General features: G+C 43.2%; 7 protein-coding genes across 7 annotated transcripts in view; 1 reads left to right on the plus strand and 6 right to left on the minus strand.

Moving 5' to 3' along the window:
• The window catches only part of LOC310997417 (claudin-4-like), a gene marked incomplete at its 3' end in the record, with an annotated part of 147964 nt that extends 128159 nt beyond the window's left edge, over nt 1-19805 (plus strand). The window contains exon 2 of the mRNA XM_083987096.1: nt 19171-19805. Coding sequence (XP_083843222.1) covers nt 19173-19805 — 633 coding nt within the window. The 5' untranslated portion in view covers nt 19171-19172. The remainder of the gene's footprint in view (nt 1-19170) is intronic.
• On the minus strand, nt 216-1172 carry LOC310997406 (claudin-4-like; the record flags this gene model as incomplete). The annotated part of the gene is made up of 1 exon (XM_083987084.1): nt 216-1172. One exon carries the CDS (start codon nt 1170-1172, stop codon nt 216-218), a length of 957 nt encoding a protein of 318 aa, XP_083843210.1.
• LOC310997414 (claudin-4-like) lies at nt 4231-4863 on the minus strand (the record flags this gene model as incomplete). The annotated part of the gene is made up of 1 exon (XM_083987093.1): nt 4231-4863. One exon carries the CDS (start codon nt 4861-4863, stop codon nt 4231-4233), a length of 633 nt encoding a protein of 210 aa, XP_083843219.1.
• On the minus strand, nt 6987-10905 carry LOC310996555 (claudin-4-like; the record flags this gene model as incomplete). Its single annotated transcript, XM_083985978.1, has 3 exons — nt 6987-7601; nt 8851-9093; nt 10771-10905. 3 exons carry the CDS (start codon nt 10903-10905, stop codon nt 6987-6989), a joined length of 993 nt encoding a protein of 330 aa, XP_083842104.1.
• On the minus strand, nt 12055-12612 carry LOC310996556 (claudin-4-like; the record flags this gene model as incomplete). Its single annotated transcript, XM_083985979.1, has 1 exon — nt 12055-12612. One exon carries the CDS (start codon nt 12610-12612, stop codon nt 12055-12057), a length of 558 nt encoding a protein of 185 aa, XP_083842105.1.
• Nucleotides 14347-14979, minus strand: LOC310997416 (claudin-like protein ZF-A89; the record flags this gene model as incomplete). The annotated part of the gene is made up of 1 exon (XM_083987095.1): nt 14347-14979. One exon carries the CDS (start codon nt 14977-14979, stop codon nt 14347-14349), a length of 633 nt encoding a protein of 210 aa, XP_083843221.1.
• A 1691-nt stretch (nt 19806-21496) lies between the features above and the next one.
• On the minus strand, nt 21497-22129 carry LOC310997415 (claudin-4-like; the record flags this gene model as incomplete). Its single annotated transcript, XM_083987094.1, has 1 exon — nt 21497-22129. One exon carries the CDS (start codon nt 22127-22129, stop codon nt 21497-21499), a length of 633 nt encoding a protein of 210 aa, XP_083843220.1.
• Between the last annotated feature and the right edge of the window lie 687 nt (nt 22130-22816).

The following is a 22816-nucleotide window of genomic DNA, read 5'->3' on the forward strand; positions in this document are numbered from 1 at the left end:
GTTTTTAGTGCACATAACATCTTAAAGCTGTGACATATTTCCTTCATATTGATAAACGTAGTCCAGGCCATCAACACAACAGTGGTGATGGAGCATGACGATGACTACACCTCATCAACTACTTGACCCAATTCCTCATCACAAGAACAAGTCACTACTTCTACATCACTCCTAGTGTTCTACATGTAAACATAAGTGCATATGTGCGCCCATTGTTATAGGTACGTTTTTGCTGGGTTTGAAGAAGCGTCTTCATTTTCACTCTTCACTGACAAGTCCTCCATCTCTGCTGTTTTCAGCTGAGACTTTGTCGACAAGGCCTCGCTCTGCTCAGATTTTGTCGACTCTGGTCTCTTCATCTGAGACTTTGTTGACGGTGCCCACGATCTCTCTGAGTCCAGCCCAGAGCCCGGGTCGGGCCTGTCCTCCCAGGGGGGCCTCGTGTACGGCTGAGGCTTCGTGGACGGCCCTTCGTAGCTCTGAGACCGAGAGAACGCGGCTCCGACAGGCTGGGTCTTGCGAGGAGAGACCGGGTGGTTGGACCCGTTGGAGGAGCGGACCACCAGGTAGCGGACCGAGGGGCTTTTGTCCGCGTCGTGGGCTTTGAGGGGGCACGCGGAGCTGATGAACAAACCCCCTCCCAGGACGAGCAGGATGGACGCCCCCCAGCCGATGTAGAGACACGCTCCGATCTCCCTCCGCTGGGCGTCTATGGTGGCGCTGTAGAACCTCCTCACCACCGCCCCGGCCGCCCAAGAGGTGGGGATCAAACACAGCACCCCCGTGGCGATCAGCACCGCCCCTGCCGCCACTGCCACCTTGCCCTTGACCCCGCCTCCTTCTCCGTCCAGGAAGCGCGTGCACTTCCCCCCGACGAAGGCCAGGACCAGGCCCATGGCGCCCGTGGTGATGGCGAGGACGGTGAGGGCCCTGGCGGCCTGCAGGTCGGCGGTGAGGGCGAGCAGCGACTCGTAGGGCTTACACTGGATCTGCCCCGTGCTCTGGATCACGCAGGTCATCCAGATGCCCTCCCAGATGGTCTGGGAGGTGACGATGGTGCTGCCCACGAAGGCCGTGACCCTCCACATGGGCAGTATGCAGCTGATGATGACCCCGGCCCAGCCCAGCAGGCACAGGGCGCTGGCCAGCATCTGCATCCCCATGGAGGCCATGGTGCAGCGGAGTGGAGGCAGGAGGAGAAACCCTCACCGGAGCACCTTCACCTGTTGCTTACAGTCTCTGTGGAGCTCCTTCTTTGCTCCTTGCTCTCGCTCCGCTCACTCCTCTCTTCTCTTGTGTCTCTCCTCGTCTTTTCCTCGTCAGCCCGTGATGTTGCAGTTTTCATACGCCTCCATCTTTTTGTCCTCGCCACAGTGTAAAGTATCTATCTGAGGAACGCTCCGCTCTCTGTCTGTTTCAGTAGCGTTTTACTTGACTCCAGGTGTGTCTCAGTTCAGCCTCTGTTCATTTGTTTACTGCCTACTTTACCTACGCCTCGGCCCCTCCCCCTCTGTATTCCCAACTGCTCGTCTATCCTCCCCCTCCTCTCTCTCTCTCTCTCTCTGTCCCCTCTCCCTTTATTTCTCTACCTGAGAGTGTTCTTTCTTTTCTGTCACCTGAGCAGCTGTCTGTGTGCTACTGGTCAGGCGATGATGCACCACACCTAGTCAACAGGGAGAAGAAAGGGGAGGAGGTTAATAGAAGAATGAAAGCGAGAGAGGGAGAGAGAGAGAGAGAGGGAGGCAGAGGTGGCTGTGAAACTGTGACATCATTCATTCCCGCCCTTGTTATCTTTGATGAGATTATTTTGGAAGCAACAGGCATTGGATGAAGCAGGAGAAATGACAGACCTCTGATCATCTAACATGTTTCTTACACAAACCCTGATGAAGGCTGAACGGCGCTTGTTTAAAAATGAAAGAAAAATGATATAAATTGTGTTTTTTTAATGTAAACATAGTGCTTATTCTCAGTATAGCTGGGTACGTTTGTGTGTTTACACATCCTCTTGCATGCAAACAAAGCTGCGTGCATGCAGGATGTAGGACAGTAATGTGGAACCCAATCTCCCACAAGTAAAACCAGTTTCATTCTGGCAGAGTTAACAGTGCAGACAAACCTGTTCCACACATGCAAAACCCCTCCCTAACACACACACACATTGTCGGCGTCACTTCAGAGGACATAATGCTGACACATTCATTGCCTGGAGATATATATGTGCTTCATACCTGATACGTAGCCTGAACATAACCTAAACCCTGACCTCGATTAAAAACATGTTTCACCTTAAGATGTAATGACAAACAAACATCCTCAGCACCTGTTTCCACAAGAGACACAAGTTTCCATCACGTGACTATAGGTAAACAGATTTAGGTCCCCACAACGTAGGCTAACTGAACCACACATACACACACAAACACACATACACACATACAGTATAACAACCAAACCTTTTAATCAGGCTAAACATAATCTTTAATCTCACTGTCCTTGTAAAGCTCAGAGGAAGAGATTCTGTGTCCATTCTGTTCTTTTCTGTTTCACATTTGGACAAACTGAAGGTTTGGTGTAATGATCAAAGGTCAAAGGTCTTTATTTTATCAATTTGCTCCATTCCAGTGTAATGTAGACAAAATGAAATGACGTTTCTCAGGGACTCGAAATACAACACACACACACACCCCCTCCCACCTCCATTTCCCCCACACATACCCACTCACTTATAAAATATAGAAGACATTTTTTTAATATAAAAATAGAGTGAGAATCTGGATAAATAAATAGAAGAGAAGAGAGAGAGAGAGAAAAAAAGCAAAAAAAAAAACAGTTGAGTGCAAATAAATGCTACAGTGTAAGAGCAGTGCAGTTCAGCTGTTCATAAGCCTAGCCTAGCCTAGCCTAGCCATGATGTGCTGTATATGAACACTGCACTGAAAACACAAACCCAAAGAGTCAGCTGGCACTGTTATATGTCTTCTATCTTAACCTTCCTAGTGTTCAGGTCAGCAGTGACCCGTTTTCAGGTTTTAAATGCATAAAAGTACCACATAAATTTATTTATAGTCTTTTTGACTTTGTCAGGAACCAAAAAAAAAAATAAAACCAAAAAAATGTGACCCAGTTATAACGGTAAGAACAATAATTAGAGTTACAACTGAAATCCTAAGTGCAAAATCAACCTTTTCATGGATGAGGAAGCCTAGAGAAGAAAAACAAATTGGATGAAAAAAAATGTTTTTAGTGTATTTTACAGCTAGCTTTCTTCTGGTAGTAGAAAGCTAACACAAGACGAAGGTTAAGAAGTTTCCCTATAATTAAAATAAAAAATATATAATATATCATCCCAGGTTTCAATCATAGATTTCTACTAGTGTTAAAACTGTTAGTAAAAATATAAATTAGATTATTATAAACTACATACTGTTTTGCACTGTTTATAAATGTGTATAAATGCAAAATGTATTCGATTTTGTGTTTGATAACAATACCTTTATCTAATTCTCCTATGCAAATTGATCAGTGTGGTGAGATAAATAAAGGAGATACTGTACAAACACACAGTTATGGCTCAGTCTCTTGGTTTATTCAGCACTGTTGCTTTAACGGGCCGAACGCATTGTCACACAACCTGTTTGTAAGGATTCCTCTGACATCTAAGTGTGAACTTGTCAAACTGGATCTTTGTTGTTATCACTGTTACAGAAAAAAAATCTAAACTGCGGCAATGAGAGGGAAAAACAAACTCGAGGAAAACATAATTGCACATGCTCACAAATATGTAGATATGACCCACATTTTAATGCCATGTAGTGATGCACACGATAAAAGCACACAAACAGAAACTTGTTTTTAAAAGGATAATGTGAATCAAGCTTTTATATACAGCAATTCTTAACACATGGTTTAAATCTTACACACCTATACAGCATGTTATGTGAGTGTAGGAGACGAATAATCAACATAAACTACACAAACAAAAGATATTAAGTCTGAAAAATACAAAATATTATATGTTTAGAATAGAGAATCAAAAAACTGCACATATTACAGCAGGTGAAGGTTTCTCAAACTAAAACACACGCTTAAATTACACAGGACATAAATTCCTTCTGTTCTAACTTCTTCTAAACGGCTGAACTTGACTCGTCTTGGTGGAACAAACACAGCAGGTGGATGTTTCATTATATTCTTCGTCTTATCTCTTTCCAACAAACCGGCGACGATCTAAACGTAGGCCTTGCTGCTGTCCGAAGATCGAGCCTTGGCGTACTTCACATCATAGTCGTTCTCATCTCTGGGGGGACAGGAGCTGCAGAGGAGAGCCCCTCCCAGGATCAGCAGCCCGGCCGTGCCCCAGCCGATGTAGAGCGAGGCCCCCAGCTCCCTCCTCTGAGCGTTGGTCATCAAGGGGTTATAGAAATCACGGATGATGGTGTTGGCGGTCCAGCAGACGGGGACGAGCACCAAGAGGCCCGCGATGAGGAAGGCGATCCCGGCGGCGATGGCCACCTTGGCCTTTTGCCTTTCGTCCTCCACGAAGTTGGTGCACTTGCCCCCGACCACGCCCAGGAGAATCCCGAAGACTCCGACGATGATGGCAACGACCACGAGCGCTCTGGCGGCCTGAAGGTCCCGGGGCAGGGCCAGCAGAGAGTCGTAGATTTTGCACTGCATCTGACCTGTACTCTGTGTCACGCAGTTCATCCACAAGCCTTCCCAGATCACCTGAGAAGTGACGATGTTGGCGCCGATGAAGGCCGTGACCTTCCAGGTGGGGAGAGCGCAGATGATGATGCTCCCCAGAAAGCCGATGATGGCCAGGGCCATGCCCAGAATCTGTCGTCCATTAGAAACCATGCTGGAGCTCTGTCTCGGACTGTGTGTTGTTGTTCAGCGACCGACTTACTTATCTGTGAGAGGAGAAGGTAGTGGAGCAGGTAGTGGTTTTTATTGCCCCCTCAGACGAGAAGTCAACGTTGTCTCGCTAACAGGTTTTACTGTGAAGTCAGAGGAGGAGTTTTCAGGTGAGGACTCTCAGCTGAAACTGGTTTGTGAAGACATCTCACCTGACCAGTTGACTCTCAGAGGAAATGAGAGAGTGCAGAGTTTCAGAAATCATCACAGAACCCCTTTGAACAAGCGCCGCATACAGGCAAAGTATGTTCATAAGACATACAGCGTTTACTGGGAGAACATTTAATTATATAAAGTGATCAACCGTTTTTCATAGTCTTGGATGGTTGCATGGACGAAGCAAGCACCAAAAGTGCAAAGGTCATGTTATGTAATGAGTTGATGGACAAGGCGCTTCTATGTCTGGAAGAGTTGACCGCAGAGACAGAGTCTTGTGTCCTTAGAAGAAAGAGTACCCCAAATGTTACCCAGATGTTTTCTATGTATTCTTTATTTAAAGAGGTAGCAATGAAGCTTTTCTTTGTTCGCTGTATCGCAGGCTGGTCATGAACCCGAGCTCGTACTAAAGCGCATTGAACTTCAGATCTTCTTTGAACAATCAACCCCCTCCAGAAAAGCATCGTCACAACGACTCTGAAACTCTGAAAAACTTTGGGTCCATGGAGGTAACTCCAGTTTCTGCCTTTTCTTTTTTTTTCAGTTGTGATTTCACAGTGAGTGTCAAAGCACGGTACTTCAATGTTTGGCAAAGATCAGAAAGGTTGAAAGGAAGGTCACATGACTTCCAGAGCAATCACCCTGCTAATCGATACCGGTGACACATACGGCATGTAGGAATGTCAACAACGCTCTTGTCTCTCTCCTATCAGCACCATTAGCCACTCTTAGTGAAGGACACAGCTGATATTCACTCAACAAGCATCTTTGTCTCGTTTAATGTGTTATTTGATAAGATTGGATTAGATAAGAAGATTTGATTAGATAAGAGGAGTCTGAGGATTTCTCCCAGCAAATATCCACAGGAGGGAAAATAACCATTGATAGGCTACAAACAGATACACAAGTATAATTCAATCCTACATGTTAAATGCTCCTTGTTTTTTCATATACAGCACAGCACACATGCATCAAAACACTTTGTGTTATGTCAACACGTTTGTCACTACAAAATGTTGATGAGGGTGGTGTTAAACCACAGACAGTTGGACTCATCTTCAAAGAGTGTTGACAAAGACAACAGTGAGTGGACTCTTTAAGAGGAGGAATTTATCATATGATTTTAAATTCTACGTAAAATATCCTATCATTCTTATTTTATTCATTTTATTTCCTGATAGGCAAGCTTTACATTGTTAAAACCATTTCTTTCACAGTCAATATGAATTATTTTGTGTCAGTTCCTCGTCAAAACTTTTAAACAGTACTATACAGTATGTCCAGGTACCAAGCATTTGCATACATATCTCTACTTGTATATGTGTGTGTATGCACTCTGCATATATACATGTAGACTTTTTTTAGTTACTGTTGAAGCACTTTGAGATTTTTTGGTAAATATAAAGTGCGTTGCAAATAAAATGTATTATTATTATTATTAGACATGTGGATCTGTGTTAAAGGGATAAAGGGATAGTTCAACATTTTAGCAAATTGGCCCATTGCCATAACCCCTATAGCAGTTCGTTACCTTTAATTGTCGGTGCAAGCTATTTTTAGGATGGCAGAGCTGCGAGTTGCTCAGAACTACGCTACGGAGGCTCATGGGATTTCTTGGTTTCCCTCATCAAACTCATCAAATACACAATCCAACAACTCCAAAACGCTCTGGTGGACAAGTTGTGACCTGCACATTCACCACGCTATGAGATAATAACGGAACGTGGGCCAATTTGCCAAAATGTTGAACTATCCCTTCAAGTTAAATATAATCAGACTTTATTGATCTGGCCAAAGATGTTGCCATAGTGTGGATGGATTCACATTTAAGGATTGGTAAGCACATTTTAATGTCTAAATGATTCCCGTGTGCAGTCATCAGTCCATCCATACAGACCCATCTATAAAGATTAGAGCCTGTCATAATAATATTCACTTGGCACTGTTGTCGAAGCTCTGCTGGGAATGTCGCGCACCAGATTTGGTTTCATTCCCATGAACGAGCCCCTCCCCTTGTCTGGTGTCCCTGATCTGTTTGACGGATTAGGACCTAACGTCCCCCGCTCAGATCCTGCCTGTGTCCCCAGAGGCTGATTGTACAGCCCGCTCTCATACCGAGCTTTATTCTGGGGGTTATAGTCATGCACTAGGGCTGCGTGATCTAGCGTTCTATTTGGCGGTTGGTCAAACATCCTCCAGCTGTTTGATCTCATGAGGTCAGACCTGAGAGTGGCCGCTGGTTGGGAGCTGTTGTTGTATTGAGGGCTGGTGCTGTAGGGCATGTAGTAGTAGGAAGATGGAGGTATCTCCTTCTCGCAGCAGACGAAGCAGATCACAGCACCGCCGAGGAGGAGCAGCACGGCGGCGGCCCAGCCGATGTAGATGGAGGAGCCCACCTCCCTCTTCAGGGGGGCAGCCACAAAGGGGTCGTTGTAGATGGAGATGGTCGCTGCTGCCGACCAGCTGACAGAAACCAGGCACAGGATGCCAGCGAGGAGACACAGAGCTCCACCCAGCAGGCATGCCTGGGGGGAGAGAGGATGTTATGATGATCGGGCTCCATCAGAAATTTGACTGGAGCTTTATTCACATGGGTTGAGTGTATTATAGTGGTAAACAAGACAGTAGGACAATGAAAGCATACATAGCTCAAATCTTCACTTGAAACTGAGCTAGAACTGAAAAAGTGATTTGTGATAATAGAATATTTACTTTGTTTCACTGGTCTGAGAGCACGAGGAACCCTCAGTCCCACTATAGACAAGGTGGATACATGGATGCCAGTGGATACAGGACGCAGCACCCAAAACTACAAGTCATTTTAAATCTTTCATGATCTGACCTTTGAGGTGTGCACTCAACCTCATATCACCTTCTAAAGGACAAACAGTGTGTGTTTTGAACCTCCACTACTCAATGACAGGATGTCAGTATGACTCACAGACTGGAAAGGTATTTATGGAGACACCTGGCTTTTAACTCCATTTAACTACTATTTCAATGTGAAACTCAGTAGCAGAAACACAGAGCATGATGACTGCAAGCAAACTGGACTTCATGTATAGCACCACCCAGTGACACAGAATGAGCTTAACAGAAACAGGGCAAATAGTATAAAAGCTTTGATTTTCTGATTTGAATGTCGTTTTAACTTAATTTTGCAGCACAGACATATCTGAGTTTCTCTTTACATTGCCTTGACTGGAAAACCCAATTCAAAGCTCATTTGATGTTGTGCAGCAAAAAGGAGTAAAACAACATTAGATTTGATTTCACTATGGATCTCCTCAATCAAAGTTTTCTAGTTTTTCTTATTCTTTGTGAACTATGATAGACTTGTTTTAGTGTCCACAACATCAAGTGAATAGATTTGAACTGAAATTGTAATTACATGGCTGAGTGCTTTGCCTTGTTTCGGGTTTTCTATGTTGGATTCCCTGTACCAAGGTTGTATTGTCAACTACCCTGCAGCCCCAGACTATCAACAGCCCTGGGTTCATAGAGTGGCAATTAGCTGGAGGTAATTTGATGAGTTACAAACTTCATTTGGGAATATGTTGTTGAGGGACCATGTGTGGTAATCTAATTTTAAGGCCTTTAATGTATACGTTAATTAACATAATTAATGTTGGTAATTACTAAATGAATGTGTGTTAGTTCATATTAGGCACACTTTGAGGACTGGAAGCTGAAACATATTCCGTCCTGCATTCTACAGTGTTACAGCATTTCCTCAAACATCTAGTCCACACAACATGAGTACAACCCCAGCACCTTCTTTTTGGAGGAGGTCGTGGACGGAGCCTCGACGGGGTCAGGTGGAGCTCCGCTACAGTTGACCACACCTCCTCCGATGAGGGTGACAATGAAACCCAGGAGGGCGGCGAGGATGGAGAGCAAGGTGAGGGCGCGTCCGGCCTGGATGTCAGGGGTCAGTGTGTTGGCCGTCGTGTGTTTCTTACACTGCATCTGACCCGTCGCCTGGAGGATACAGTGTAACCACAGACCGTCCCACACCTGAGGAGGAAACAGAGAGAAACCTCACAGAGATTTTAAAAACTGGACAAGATCTGAAGATGAACTTTTGATGAAGATGAAGAGGGCCATAAACCCTGAGCTGAGACGCTGTTTATGTGTTCTCAGTTCTGTTTGTCATTGATAGAGGAATACAAACTCAGTTTAAAATGTCAGAAACTGTCCATATCAGTGTAATCCAGCATCCATGTGACACATCCTCCCTACACCCTCCATGCTTTACTGATTGTCTTCATTCTCATTATAGCCTGGTACCGCTGCTGGTCAACACAACTGAAACGATCAAATTGAACATGTACAGTAGAAAGCAAAATAACACTATATCTTATATCAGGAACAGCCATCATTCTGTACCTGTACAATTTAGCCCCAGTGTTTGAGAAGCTACTTTGTATGTAGTTCAGCCTGGCAGTAGTTTGAATAAACTATTTCTACCCCTGGAGAAATGTAGTTTGTAAAAACTACAGCTAAAAAAAAGTATCTTTAGCAACTACTCATTATACTTATTTAACTCATCATTAAATAAATCAACATGTGGTATATGAAAGAAAATATAATAATTATATATATTATAAATACAAAAATTCACATGCCAGCAGATGTAAACAGTGCTTTTTGGTCAACATAAGTTCACCATTATAGACATGTTGGGTATACATAAGAAGTATGGTATGAAGGTATGAAGAGAAAATGAAAATCCTACCCCAATACCCACTTGTAAATCAGTCAACAAAAAATGTCATACAAAATACAAAGAGGAAGACATATTCTAGATCGGTGTGTCTTGAACAACAATGTTTAAAACCATGACGGGAACGCCAGGGCCAGCCAATCAGAGGCAGCGTTGGCTTGGCATGTCATGTCATGATTCATGCCTTTTGTCAAAGAGAGTTCTGACTGGAACACAATAATGGCAAAATAAAATTTATATTATATAGATCTTTTTTTAATAAGAAAATATTTCATGTTATTGGCCAAAATTGTAGTTTGTAAATTGAGTAGTTAAACTACAAAAAATGACCCAAAAAGTAGTTGAAATACTCGACGCAGCACAAAATATGAATGCAGTTTAACTACCAGCAAGTTACAACAAATTGTAGTTAAGCTATGTATAGCTTAAGTCTCCCCAACACTGTTTAGCCCTTATTCCCAATGTGGCTACATGTGACAGACACAGATCATTTTGGAAGGAAAACCTTTTTTATTTAAGGCAAGAAAGTGTTTTTACCTCATTTATTTTTTTTAGCAGCCTGCCCTGTGTTCAAACACTTAAAATTTGTATCATACTGTATTTATGAGGATCCTATATCCAGTTAGTTGTCAGGGCTAATGTTTTGGCTGATCGTTGCATTAACATAGTTAATGGCTACAAGAGCAACAATACACATGTATGTAACCCCCCCCCCCCCCCCCCCCCCCCCCCCCCCCCCCCCCCGTTGTATTGTTATGTTCAGATCACCACTATGACTGACTAACATCTCTCTTTCACACACACAACCCAAACTGTGGAATGAATTGTAACACTTGCAAACCATTATTTTTCTGATTGTATGAAGAGATACCACCTACACCTCTGAACAGCAGACACACATGAAACCAGTCATTTTGAGCACACTTGTCAGAAATGTCACCGCCATCACCGGTGTGTAGGCTACTTACCGACTGAGCAGTCACAATGTTGGCGCCCACAAAGGATGTCTCACGCCACATCGGGAGTCCACATGACAAACACACTCCTAAAATACCCAACATACACAGTGCCAGGCCCCCGATCTGCTTGCCCTGCCCTCCCATTTAAAATATCTCAAGTTATGCAGCAGTGAGATAAAACCTGAGCTGCAAAAAACAAGTAAATTCAACCAAGTTTATCCACTGCAGATGTAATACTTTGGTGTTCTTGGCAGGTCCTCAGAGAGAAAAGTACAGCTGCATTTCTCTTGCCTAGCTCCTGAGTAAGTGGCCTCTCAACAGGTGTAATGTTTTTCTATTGAGCAGTCAGATGACAAAGATCAACAGGGATGTGCAAAGGGATGCGTTAGTGAGCAGTCCATCAATAAACAGAGGATATTTAAATACCCCTGAGTAAACTTAAATCAAGTTTTTCAGGCTTTTAAGCAAAGTGAAACGGCTTCTGCTTAAAAGCACATCTTCCTCTGACACATCTTCCTGTGTGGCACAGGAAGATGGTTAGTGGGCGGTACTAACCACATCTTCCTCTGTGGGGGCTGAAAATTTAAAAAATTTTATATTAGAAGTGAAAGAGACAAAAATGTAAGACTTCAAAAATACAAATATAGACAGTGAATTTATTGACAAGTTAGAATACAAAGGATATAAAGTCAACTGGCTCCTTACAGTTGATTAGTACAATTTAACTTTTGTTCACAAGTCTCTTTAAAGAGAGAAATAACTTTTTCTTACAGATTTACTTTATTTTACAAAGCTGTAGCTACTCACACAATTTCTTCACTGTTCTGTCAATTACTTTCATATGTCAATATTGTAAGTATAAAATCAACATTAAACATCTTAATAAAAGTCTTTTGTAGTGTTAAAAAGTAATTATTCTTGCAACATTTGTAATTTTTCTTTTACATAGCCTACTAAGAAACCGATATCAAAGTTAATCCTATATCATCACATTATACAACTATTAGCTTAACCAGACTTCATTTTGTTTTCATTCTTCACTTTAAAAACAAACCACAAACAACACTGGTTGTTATTCTGGTTACAGTCTACATCATGACTGTGCTTCACATTTTAAAGTTTTACATGGATATTAAACTGATTGGTTGTGAAATGTCAGTACAGTGCAATTTAAGACTGAAAAAAAGAGCTTCAATCAAATGAATAAAGTCCATCACAGTGAACACAGGACATTTTCAACTAGAGTGTTATTAAGGGATGCCATGTTGGACTCTGTTGTCTCTCTTCTCTGCCTCAGCGCTTGAAGGTGCTACACAGCACTCCTCCTCCAATGACGAGCAGAGCCCCAGATGCCCAGCCCACATATATGGAAGCTCCGAGCTCCCCCCTCCTCTCGCTGCTGGGCAGTGGGTTGTAGAAACCTGTGATGATGCTGTGAGCTGACCAGCTGACAGGAATTAGACACAGGAGCCCCGCGATTATGAAGGCCACACCTCCACCCACGCCGATGTTGTTCTTGGTCAGCCTGTCGTAGTCAAAGAAGCTGGTGCAGCGGGCCCCGACCACGGTGAGCCCGATGGCCACCACGCTGGCAGCAATGGAGGCACAGACCAGAGCTCTGGAGGCCTGCAGGTCCTGAGGTAAAGCCAGGACAGAGTCATAGGCCTTACACTGGGAGTGGCCTGTGCTCTGGATCACACAGTTCATCCATAAACCCTCCCAGAAGACCTGAGAGGTGATGATGTTTGCCCCAACAAAGGCTGTCACCTTCCACATTGGCAGCCCGCAGATAAGGATGGTGCCAAGAAAGCCCACGATGGCCAGACACACACCAACGAGCTGGGTCCGCATGTTCCCAAAAAAAAATGATCCAAAGCCCGTGTTCAAAAGTTGTTTTAAATGTCAAAGACACCGCCAAAAAATGAGCTGAAAATCATTTTGATCACAAGCTTTCTGTCGGCCGTCAAGCTGCTGGTTGTGTTTGGCTGTTTGGCTCTGCAGGTATGAGAAGGAGCAGTATAGGGAGGGGACTGTGCTAGTTTGCAGATCAGGTTTCCTGCTCGTCCTGATTCCTGCGTGCTATGAATGAGAAAAACAAAAGAGATCTTGAATGAAAAACTGCTTTGTGACCCAAAGTAAAGGCTTTAAGACCTGATCAGCCATGTTCAGAAATATAAAAGCAAGATATCTGAGTAAACATGAAATCACACATTACATGACAACTTCAAATTTCTAACAGGTTTTCTTTCTTTCTTTTTTTTACAAAAAAAAAAAAGTAAACTACCTGTAGGCTACACAGAGCTCAGAAGAAGAAAAAAAAACACACAAGGAAGATCAAACACCTATAGTATGGGAGGAAAAGTATTGTAAACACCAGTTTGATCAATGCTCAGGAACACATTACTGGTTTTATACTGAAGAAAGAATCTATATGAGAGGAATGCATTTCCTGTAGCTACTATGTTGTAGGCCTATATGAAGTCATGGGCTGCAGCTGGTTAGCTTAGCTTAGCATGAAGACATGGAATAGAGGGCGAGGATTAGCTTGGCTCTGGACCCAAGCAGCACTTCGGCAGCATCACGTTGTTTAATCTTGATCAATCCATGTGTCAAAATGTACATCTGTTCCTTTAATGCTGACTCGACTGCACTAAAGAGGAAGTGGTTTGTGTTTGCATTATCTGACACATCAGAACAGGCTGTGAAAGATCGAGACCAGTCCTCTCACGAGCAGTGATGTCATCCATGCCATCCAGGATAAAGAGACCTGTGAAGCCGCTAAAAAAAAACTCAAGTCAACTAAATTCATTTTCTTTCCTCTAAATAAATGTGGAAGTAGTTTAATTTAATGGAAGTGATACTTTTTTTGTAAAGCTCAGCATGTGATTGTGGTCAGGATTGCTGAGGAGACATTTTATTATGTAGTGTTACTAAACTACTTAATGATTCATATCCTTCTTTGATGCCAGTGTACTACTAAGTTTTGTAACTTTTTCACAAGCTGCTTTGTCAGAGCTTTTAATAGGACATCAATTGAAAAAAAAAAAAAAAAAAATCCAAGCTGAAATAACTTCAGTTTGGTTAAAGCCAAGTGACAGTGGCATAAGTTACACTGTTGGTTCAGCAAGTTAAATGATTGAATAAGCTAGTCTTTCAGCCTATTGTTCATGCTAGTTACCTGAAGCAGTGAATTGGCTGACACCTGTGCTTTTCCTGCCAAGTCTGTATTAATTGCAAACAGTGCATGTAAAAGCTTTACTCAACCCTGGCCTCAAAATAGCAGTGCTTAGTGCATCCTAAATAAGCAAAGCCATGTTACTGCTTGGATGTTAACGTCATCTAGTGCCATGAATCAAGTTTCCGAAACGTAAGCCAAAACTGAAGCACACATGCTAACCAGGCTAAGTTCGGCCCTCGAAAGCCCACAAGTGTCTTTGGTAACATGCACCCCAACACAGATGAGGACAGCAAATTGTATAGGAAAGTAAAATTTATTAAAAGTGATTAAAACAATGTTAACATAAAAACATGATAGAGTCCAGTTTCCTGCATGCGCAGACACTGAAGTAGCGACTTGCTGGCATTTCAAACGTAGGCTCCTCCACTAGCAGCCGAGCGTGGGGCAGAATATTTGACAGAGTATCTGCTGTCCTTACGCTGCTGGCACTGGCAGCAGAGAAGGGCGCCGCCGATGAGCATGAGTCCTGCCGACCCCCAGCCGATGAACAGCGACGCTCCCAGCTCCCGCCTCTGCGCGTCGATCACAATGGGGTTGTAGAAGCTCCTGATGACCTCGTTAGCCGACCAAGACACGGGGATCAGGCACAGGATGCCGCCGACGATGAAGAACACCCCTGCGACAATGGCTACCTTGCTCTTGGCCGCCTCGTCGTCGATGCAGTTGGTGCACTTCCCCCCTGCGACGGCGAGCAGGATTCCCATGAGGGCGACCAGGATGGAGATCACGACGAGGGCCCGGGCCGCCTGGAGGTCTCGGGGCAGAGCCAGCATGGAGTCGTAGACCTTGCACTGCATCTGGCCAGTGCTCTGCTTCACGCAATTCATCCACAGGCCCTCCCAGAAGACCTGCGCAGTCACAATGTTGTTGCCAATGAAAGCAGTCACCTTCCACATCGGCAGGGCGCAGATGATGATGTCTCCCAGGAAGCCGATGGTTGCCAGGAAGGTGCCGAGGATCTGAAGACCTGCAGATGCCATGTTTGTCACTCAGTGCTCTGAAACAGTGATTTCTGACTCTGGACTCTCACCTGCAGCTCTTATACCCACATGGCAGCTGTGGTTTCTCCTGATTGGCTGTTCCAGATTATTCAAACTGAAATCACCTGTGGTCGTTAAGTGGCTCCCATATTGGAAGAAGATGATTTGTGAAGAACCTGTTACTGCCCACTCGTTAAATGTTTTATATATGTTGTTATGATATTTACTCAGTTATGTAATGTTTTCATAAATTGTGCCTCTGGACAAATGGTACTTTATTCCATTTGAAAAATCTCCAATAAAAAAAAAGTATATTCATGTTTTATTTTTTATTATTTAAATCACCACAATTTTTTCTTCCGTTTTTAAGTCAACAAATTAAATTTAACATTGTTTTGTATTATTTGAGGGGGGTTGTTTCATTTATTTTTTTTATAAATATTACATTGATTTCTCTATCTTTTATCTGGACCAGGGGAAGATAAAGACGTGGAGGGATGAAGTTTCACATTTATTGCCACAGCCTGTGGTGCAGCATTCTGCATCATGCAGCCACATTTACTGATACCCCCCTGTTTTACATTTTCAAGTGTGTGAAGAAACTGAAGAGACAGTGGACGGCCGCCCACTCACCACTAATCAGGCTGATTGACTCCACCTGTGCTGATGAGTCAGTGAACACAGCTGAGCTCCTTTGTCCTCAGTTCTTCTACGTGAGGCAAACACTCAGGACAGATGAACCAGTTTTATGTGTATATAGTTGTAAAAGTAACAAATGAGCTCCTTTGGCATGTCCCACTTCAATTAGATTTATAAGGTTATGATGCATAACATCGAGTTCAGGCTTTCCAGTGAAACTGTCCAACTTGACCAATCAGGTAACACAATGTTTTTCTGACTGAAAGACGTGTTGCTGAATGCTTTACAGTTTTTCTCAATTGCTCAAACACTAAACCATATTGTCTGAACCAATTGCTCAGTGCCCTGAATCCATACTGTATATTGAATTGGTCACCCTTTTGGCACTTTTCACCTAGTTAGACACAACTTGCAAACCTATTCTCACCCACTAAAACACATTTTGCACCGTGATGCACTTGTGTTGCATAATAGCAAGCACAGGAAGCAAAAGTGAAACTCGATCAAAGCACAGTTGTCTAAACTTAAACACAGCAACTCAAAATTTATCACGCTTGTGGCTAATGATGTAGTTTGAACATTGCAGTTTAGAGAAAAGGATAAATGTGTCTTAGCGATTGAGAAAAAACTGTGAGAGGATGTGTTTTCTGTGCTAGTCACACACTAATCTGAGAGCAGTGTGTGACGCATCTAAAAGGATGAGCACTGAGCCCTGACTTAGGAAGAGAGGATCTTATCTTACCTTATCTTGTTTTTCCTAATCTTACCACTTATACAATATACAATCTAATTATTTACATTATAAATTGATTACCTCTAAAGATAAGGATATTAGGGATTACAAACTTAATTGATCAATCATTTATCCATAAACACTTTTTTTTTCTTGCAATGATCCCTTAAACACTAACAAATAATATATGGTAACAAATATTTACACATTTTCTTTTCACAAGCCCCCATCAGTCCTATACAGTGTTGAGTGAGTAAAACCTATATAAATGAGAATAACACAAATGCTAACAACCAATGCAAGGATCATTCTGAAATACAACCCAGACAGTTTGCAGTTCATGCAGTTTACCTTTCAAATCAGAAAATAGTGTTTGGTTTTTATCAGTCAATGCAGACACCCATGAGAAAGGCTTGGAAATAATCCATTAATTACAATGTTTATTCAAAATGCCAACCTTCTGGCTTTAAGAAACACAAAAAAAAGCAAGAAAGAAAATTGTTGTAGACGGTCACTATTTTATTTTTTAGATCAAGTAGAGGAAAATATTATGGAATCACACTGGTGGCATCAAGATAGAAAACTTAAAGCAATATGTTTTGAAAACAGAAAATTCACAAGAAAACAAATGAGGAACAAATGGGTGCACACTGGAGTCAACGTCTGTGGCCGAACTGTAACCGCATAAAGGAAATAGGATTTACATACAGAAAGACAAACGAAGGCCTTCATAACACCTACAGTAAACAGAAAAAGACATGGTGGGCTAATGAAAAGCAATCATGGACTATGTGGATGACTGGATGAAAGTGATATTCAGTGATGAATCGTGAATCTGCATTGGGCAAAGTGATGATGCTGGAACTTTTCTTTGGTGCCGTTCCAGTGAGATTTGTGAAGATGACTGCCTGGAGAAAACATGAAAATTTCCACAGTCATTGATGATATGGGGCTGCATGTCAGGTAAAGGCACGGGGGAGATGGCAGACATTACATCTTCAATAATGTAGGCTACAAGTTTACATTACATTGAGCGTAGCGTTAGTTCTGGCAGGCCACGACGTCAAGCTCTAACTGCATAGCTGTCATCACCGGCGCAGATCAGCTGATGGCTCAGCTGACTCTGCGTGCCCGCTTCCTATTGGGAAATTGCATTAAGAGCGGGGTATTTAAACTGCTCTCGCCCGACCCTCCTTCCTGCTTCCTCTGCTGCTGGCACTTTCGCAACCCACCTCCACCCCAGCTCCTCCTGTATTCATGTTGGTTGCTCTGCTCTGTCTGGGTTTTCTTTTGCTGCTGCGCTCCCTGCTTATGCCGTTCATGATGGCTCGTGAAGGGCAGGAAGGTGCTCTTCCTGCCTCAGGCTTTCCACGCAAGCGCGTGGAAGAGCAGGGGGCCCCAGAACAGTATCATACCGCCAAATAAAACTGTGCAAGTAAATAAAGATTATTTTGACAAAAGTGGTCCTGACTGAAATACAGTTTTTGGACACTTTTCTGATTCCATCGATTGAAAGGATGTTTGGCGATATCATTTTTCAAGATGATAAATGAATCTTGCCATAGAGTAAAATCATGAAAACTATCCTTCAAAGAATTCATCACTTTCATCCAGTCATCCACAGTCCATGATTGCTTTTCATAGACCACTGTAACCTTGTCTTTTTTCTTTTCTATTTAGGTGTTAATGATGGCCTTCGTTTGTCTTTTCTGTAAATCCCATTTCCTTTATGCGGTTACAGTTCGGCCACAGACGTTGACTCCAGTTTGCCCCCATTTGTTCCTCAGTTGCTTTCTTGTGAATTTTCTATTTTCAAAAAACACATTGCTTTATGTTTTCTATCTTGATGCTACCAGTGTGATTACATGATATTTTGCCCAGAATTGAGCGATTCCTTTTTCTTTTTCAACTTTTTGATCTAAAAAAAAAAAAAAAGACTACAACAATTTTCTTTCTTGTTTTTTTTTTTTGTTGTTGTTTTTTTTTTTAGTGTTTCTTAAAGCCAGAAGGTTGGCATTTTGAATAAAAAATGTTTTGTGGCCCTTTGCCCTTTTTCTACTGAATTAAACAACTAAATGAGAGAGTGGTGATTCCATAATTTTTTGCCAATGGTTGTATTATTGTATGTAAGTGTATCTAAGCAGTTTTTTTTTTTAATTATTATTTTTTCAGCTCTTTCAGCTGCCCAGTGTTTGAGCTGCACATGGAGAAGTGTCCTTTAACACTCAGCCTGTCCCAGCTTTTATTTCACTGGTTATTATGATTACTCTTGTAACATCACTCAATCACTTTCTTTTCAACAAAATCAACATTTTCTCATGTTCTACTTTTACAGATTAAGCTGCTCCACAATCTTCCCCTCACATCCACTGGCAGCTGGGAAAGGTTCTGACTGGAAATCATTGTTTTTCCATCAGAGAGGATTTTGTTAATCCACTGTTGTTTGCAAAGCACTTTGAAGTGAATGTTTTTCTGTATATCTCCCTGCTCCATAAAGTTCATGTTCAACTTTTCACAACTTTCTGATACATAAGCTTTTCTTTGAGCCACAGTGTTCAAGCTCTTTTTTTCTCCCGTTCTCTGAGCTCTGCAGGGGCACCAGAGGGCCTCTTTGTAGGACAGAAACACCTCTGAACTCAAAAGGCAGCATGATGGATGTCTCTATCTAAGCACTGGAGCCAAAAGCCCACCCAGAGGAGGAGGCTGCTCAGGGGCATCGGTGGGTCCTATAAAATTTCCCCATGGTGCGAGAGCTTTTAGAAGGCAGGTCAGTGAGGAGCTGAGATACAGCGATAAAAAGCAGACACACCAGCGGACAGCGATGGTGTCTTTAGGCCTGCAGATTCTGGGCGTCGGGCTTGCGGTGCTCGGATGGATAGGAAACATACTCATCTGTATGCTGCCCCTGTGGAAGGTGTCTGCTTTCATTGGGAACAACATCGTGGTGGCTCAGACCATCTGGGAGGGACTGTGGATGACCTGTGTGGTGCAGAGCACGGGCCAGATGCAGTGCAAGGTGTACGACTCCCTGCTGGCTCTGCCCCCAGACCTCCAGGCGGCCCGGGCCATGGTGGTCATCGCCATCTTGTTCTCTCTGTTTGGCCTGCTGCTCTCCGTGGTTGGGGGGAAGTGCACCACCTGCATTGGAGACAAAGCAGCGAAAGCCAGAGTGGCCATCTCAGCAGGCGTTTTCTTCATCCTGAGCGGGGCTCTGTGCCTGGTGACCGTCTCCCTGCCCGCTAACACCATCATTAAGGATTTCTACAACCCCTTGGTTCCTGATGCCCAGAGAAGAGAGCTGGGTGCGTGTTTGTACGTGGGCTGGGGAGCATCAGGGCTGCTGCTGATCGGCGGCGCTCTGCTCTGCTGTCAGTGCCCGTCAGGAGGAGACCGCTACAATGGACCCAAGTACTCCCCACCCAAGTCCACAACACCCGGGAAGGAATTTGTCTGAGCTGGAGGATCCCTCTGAGTGACTGGCTTTACATGACGTACAAACCTGCTGCTTATCCAGATGTGATTTGCAGTTTGACTAATTTTTTATTTTATTTTTTTAAACTAACACACTGTTGCCTGTAGTTTCTGAGGTATACAGGAGATTATGATGTCTGTGCCATATTAGACTAATGCATCACTGTGTTAGGACTGGAGTTGAATTCTTTTTTTTTTTTTAACTCAGTCCTTTTTGTCATGTTATAATTTCAATATTAATTCAGACTCTCCTGGTGTTTTTTTTATTGTGTTTTTGCAACATGAGCACTTCAGAAAGATTCATGTATTCGCCGCATAAACTTCATTTTTCAATCTTATTTTATTGCTATAATAAACATTTTTCTTTTTGTCAAATGTTTTTTTTATTATTATTCTGCCTCATCTAGTGGAATATAACAAATAATGAAAATATTGGACATTATTTCTGTTATTTTATGCATATTATCTTGAACAAATAATGCACCTCACACAGATGAAATAGCCATTCTGCATAATTATTTTATATTTGATACAGTATATTTTCTGTAAATGTACTTTTAACCACAAGTAAACGCTGTTTTTACCAAAGATAAAGGTGTGACTGGCCTATTCTCAGCTATGAGGGATCAACTGTAAAAGGGACACAATGGTGGACAAATTACAGCAGGGTATTGTTTTTCTTCCCAGACTGGTTTCAGTTGAAAATGTCTGTAAACAAAAAGAAAGCCATTAAAGAGGTTTTGGATATATCACCCTGACAAGAGTTGGCAGATGTGCGCTCTTATTGGGCAAAGTGTAAATATCCATTCTTCGCAGATAAAGAGCAGTTTCTTAGCAACATGAATCCCAGCATACACAGTGCACTGTTGTCTCAGGCAGAGGCGTCCGTTTTACTGAAGACAGAAACTGTAGATTATCGTCCTAATACAAGGGCAGTCGATTACAGCATGGAAAACATCTCAGCGAGATACATTAAATTCCCAGGAGTCTCACTCCCCTGAATTCCTGAAAGCTTTACCATGAGTGCTTCATGAGGAGTCCAGTGCAGCTCGGTGCAGGTGCAGAGTGAGTGTGAGAAAGAAAAGACGTCGTGTGAACAAAGGCTCTTTATTCATGGCATTTCAAAGACCATTTAAAGTCCAGCAATGATCACAAATCACAACAAAATAAAAAATAAAAAAAATCACAAATTGATTTAAAATGCACATTTTACATTATGGCTTTTTTCCCCATTATTATTCTGCATGATTAGTCCTTTGAAACTTCTCTGGGCAGAAACCTGAGCGATATAAAAATGAAATGTGTATTTGTGAAAACGAAAACTGAAAAACATATGACAGTGTACAGTTTGACAGGGACAAACTGCCACCACACAACCAGTCAGTCATTAAGGCTTTTTGTTATCAATACATGACCTGGAATGTGTTGTGTTATGGTACATCTTACAATATTACAATGATTTCTAAAAGTAATAATAATTCTGATTCTGATTCAGAGGATGTTCCTATCAACCAGTCACACAGTGAAATGTTATTTAGCTTTCTGTTCATTCACTGTTTTCAACAACAATATCATTTCCCAGAACATTAAGGAACTAAACTTTGCTGCAACAATTGTTAGAAATTGACTGAAAATATACTGGGGCACCTTCTGCAGCTGCTGCAGGCGAAACGCTCACACATAGTCAGTGTTAGAGGAGGCTCTGGCATTGGTGAACTTGGCAGGGGTGTAGGGTCTCTCGTCTTTTGGGGGGCAGTTGTTGCAGAGCAGGCCCCCACCCAGCAGCAGCAGCGCAGCAGAGCCCCAGCCGATATAGAGCGAAGCCCCGAGCTCCCTCCTCTGAGCCGAGATCAACAAGGGGTTGTAAAAGTCCCTGATCACTGCGTTGGCCGACCACGACACCGGGATCAGGATCAGAAGGCCGGCGATTATGAAGATCACGCCGGACGCGATGCAGGCTTTGGCTTTGGCCGCTCCATCCTCCAGGCAGTTTGTGCACTTTCCTCCGACCACGGCCATGAGGACGCCAAACACCCCGCAGATCACCGCGACGACCACCATGGCCCTGGCGGCCTGCAGGTCACGCGGCAGGGCCAGCATGGAGTCGTAGACCTTGCACTGCATCTGGCCCGTGCTCTGGACCACGCAGTTCATCCACAGGCCTTCCCAGATCACCTGTGCGGTGACGATGTTGGCGCCAACGAAAGCCGTCACTCTCCACATGGGTGTGGCGCAGGTGATGATGGTGCCCAGCCAGCCGATGAAGGCCAGCAGGACGCCTATGATCTGGATGCCCTGAGAAGCCATGGTTGTGCCACTGCTGCAAGAAAGTCGACTCTATGTGTCAGTCCCGCAGCTGCTGGAGGAAGTGTTCGCAGCGTTCTGGTGCCCTGCGGTACACACTGTGAGATGATAACTGCTTCCCGTTGTGGTTCAGGCTTTCAGGGTGGAGTTTGGGGGATGTGACACAAAAAGGGGGACGGCTGAGACCTGATATCTGCAACCCTTGTTTTCTCCCTCTCTTCATTGTTCCCGTCCATACAAGCTTTGTTTCCTCAAGCAAGGCTTCCAGACTGAAAACAATGGCTCCAGACCTCTCACACATATACAACACACACACACACACACACACACACACACACACACACACATACACACACACACAAACCCACTCACACAGGTTAAGCCTTGAACAAACAAAAACTAGTGTGGGTCAGTGCATTCAGCTGAAACTGATCAGGAAGAGGTTTTTTTTTTTTCCTGAAACACACAAAAGTTCCTTCATCCACTCTTCATCTTAAGACTGACAATTAACCCTTGAGGAACTTACAGTTAGGATTACAATTAAGATTGACCAACTTTCCTGTGAGCGAGTGTGTGTGTTGTGTAAGAGACTTACAATTAGGGTGCATGCCAGATGCTTTAAGGGAAATGTTTACTTGTTAAGATGACGATCAGATCTTCATCTTAACAAGTAAAAAAAACACGGTGTTG

Source organism: Trachurus trachurus, assembly GCF_905171665.1.
Source record: "Trachurus trachurus genome assembly, chromosome: 14".
In the NCBI taxonomy this organism is placed as follows: Eukaryota; Metazoa; Chordata; class Actinopteri; order Carangiformes; family Carangidae; genus Trachurus; species Trachurus trachurus.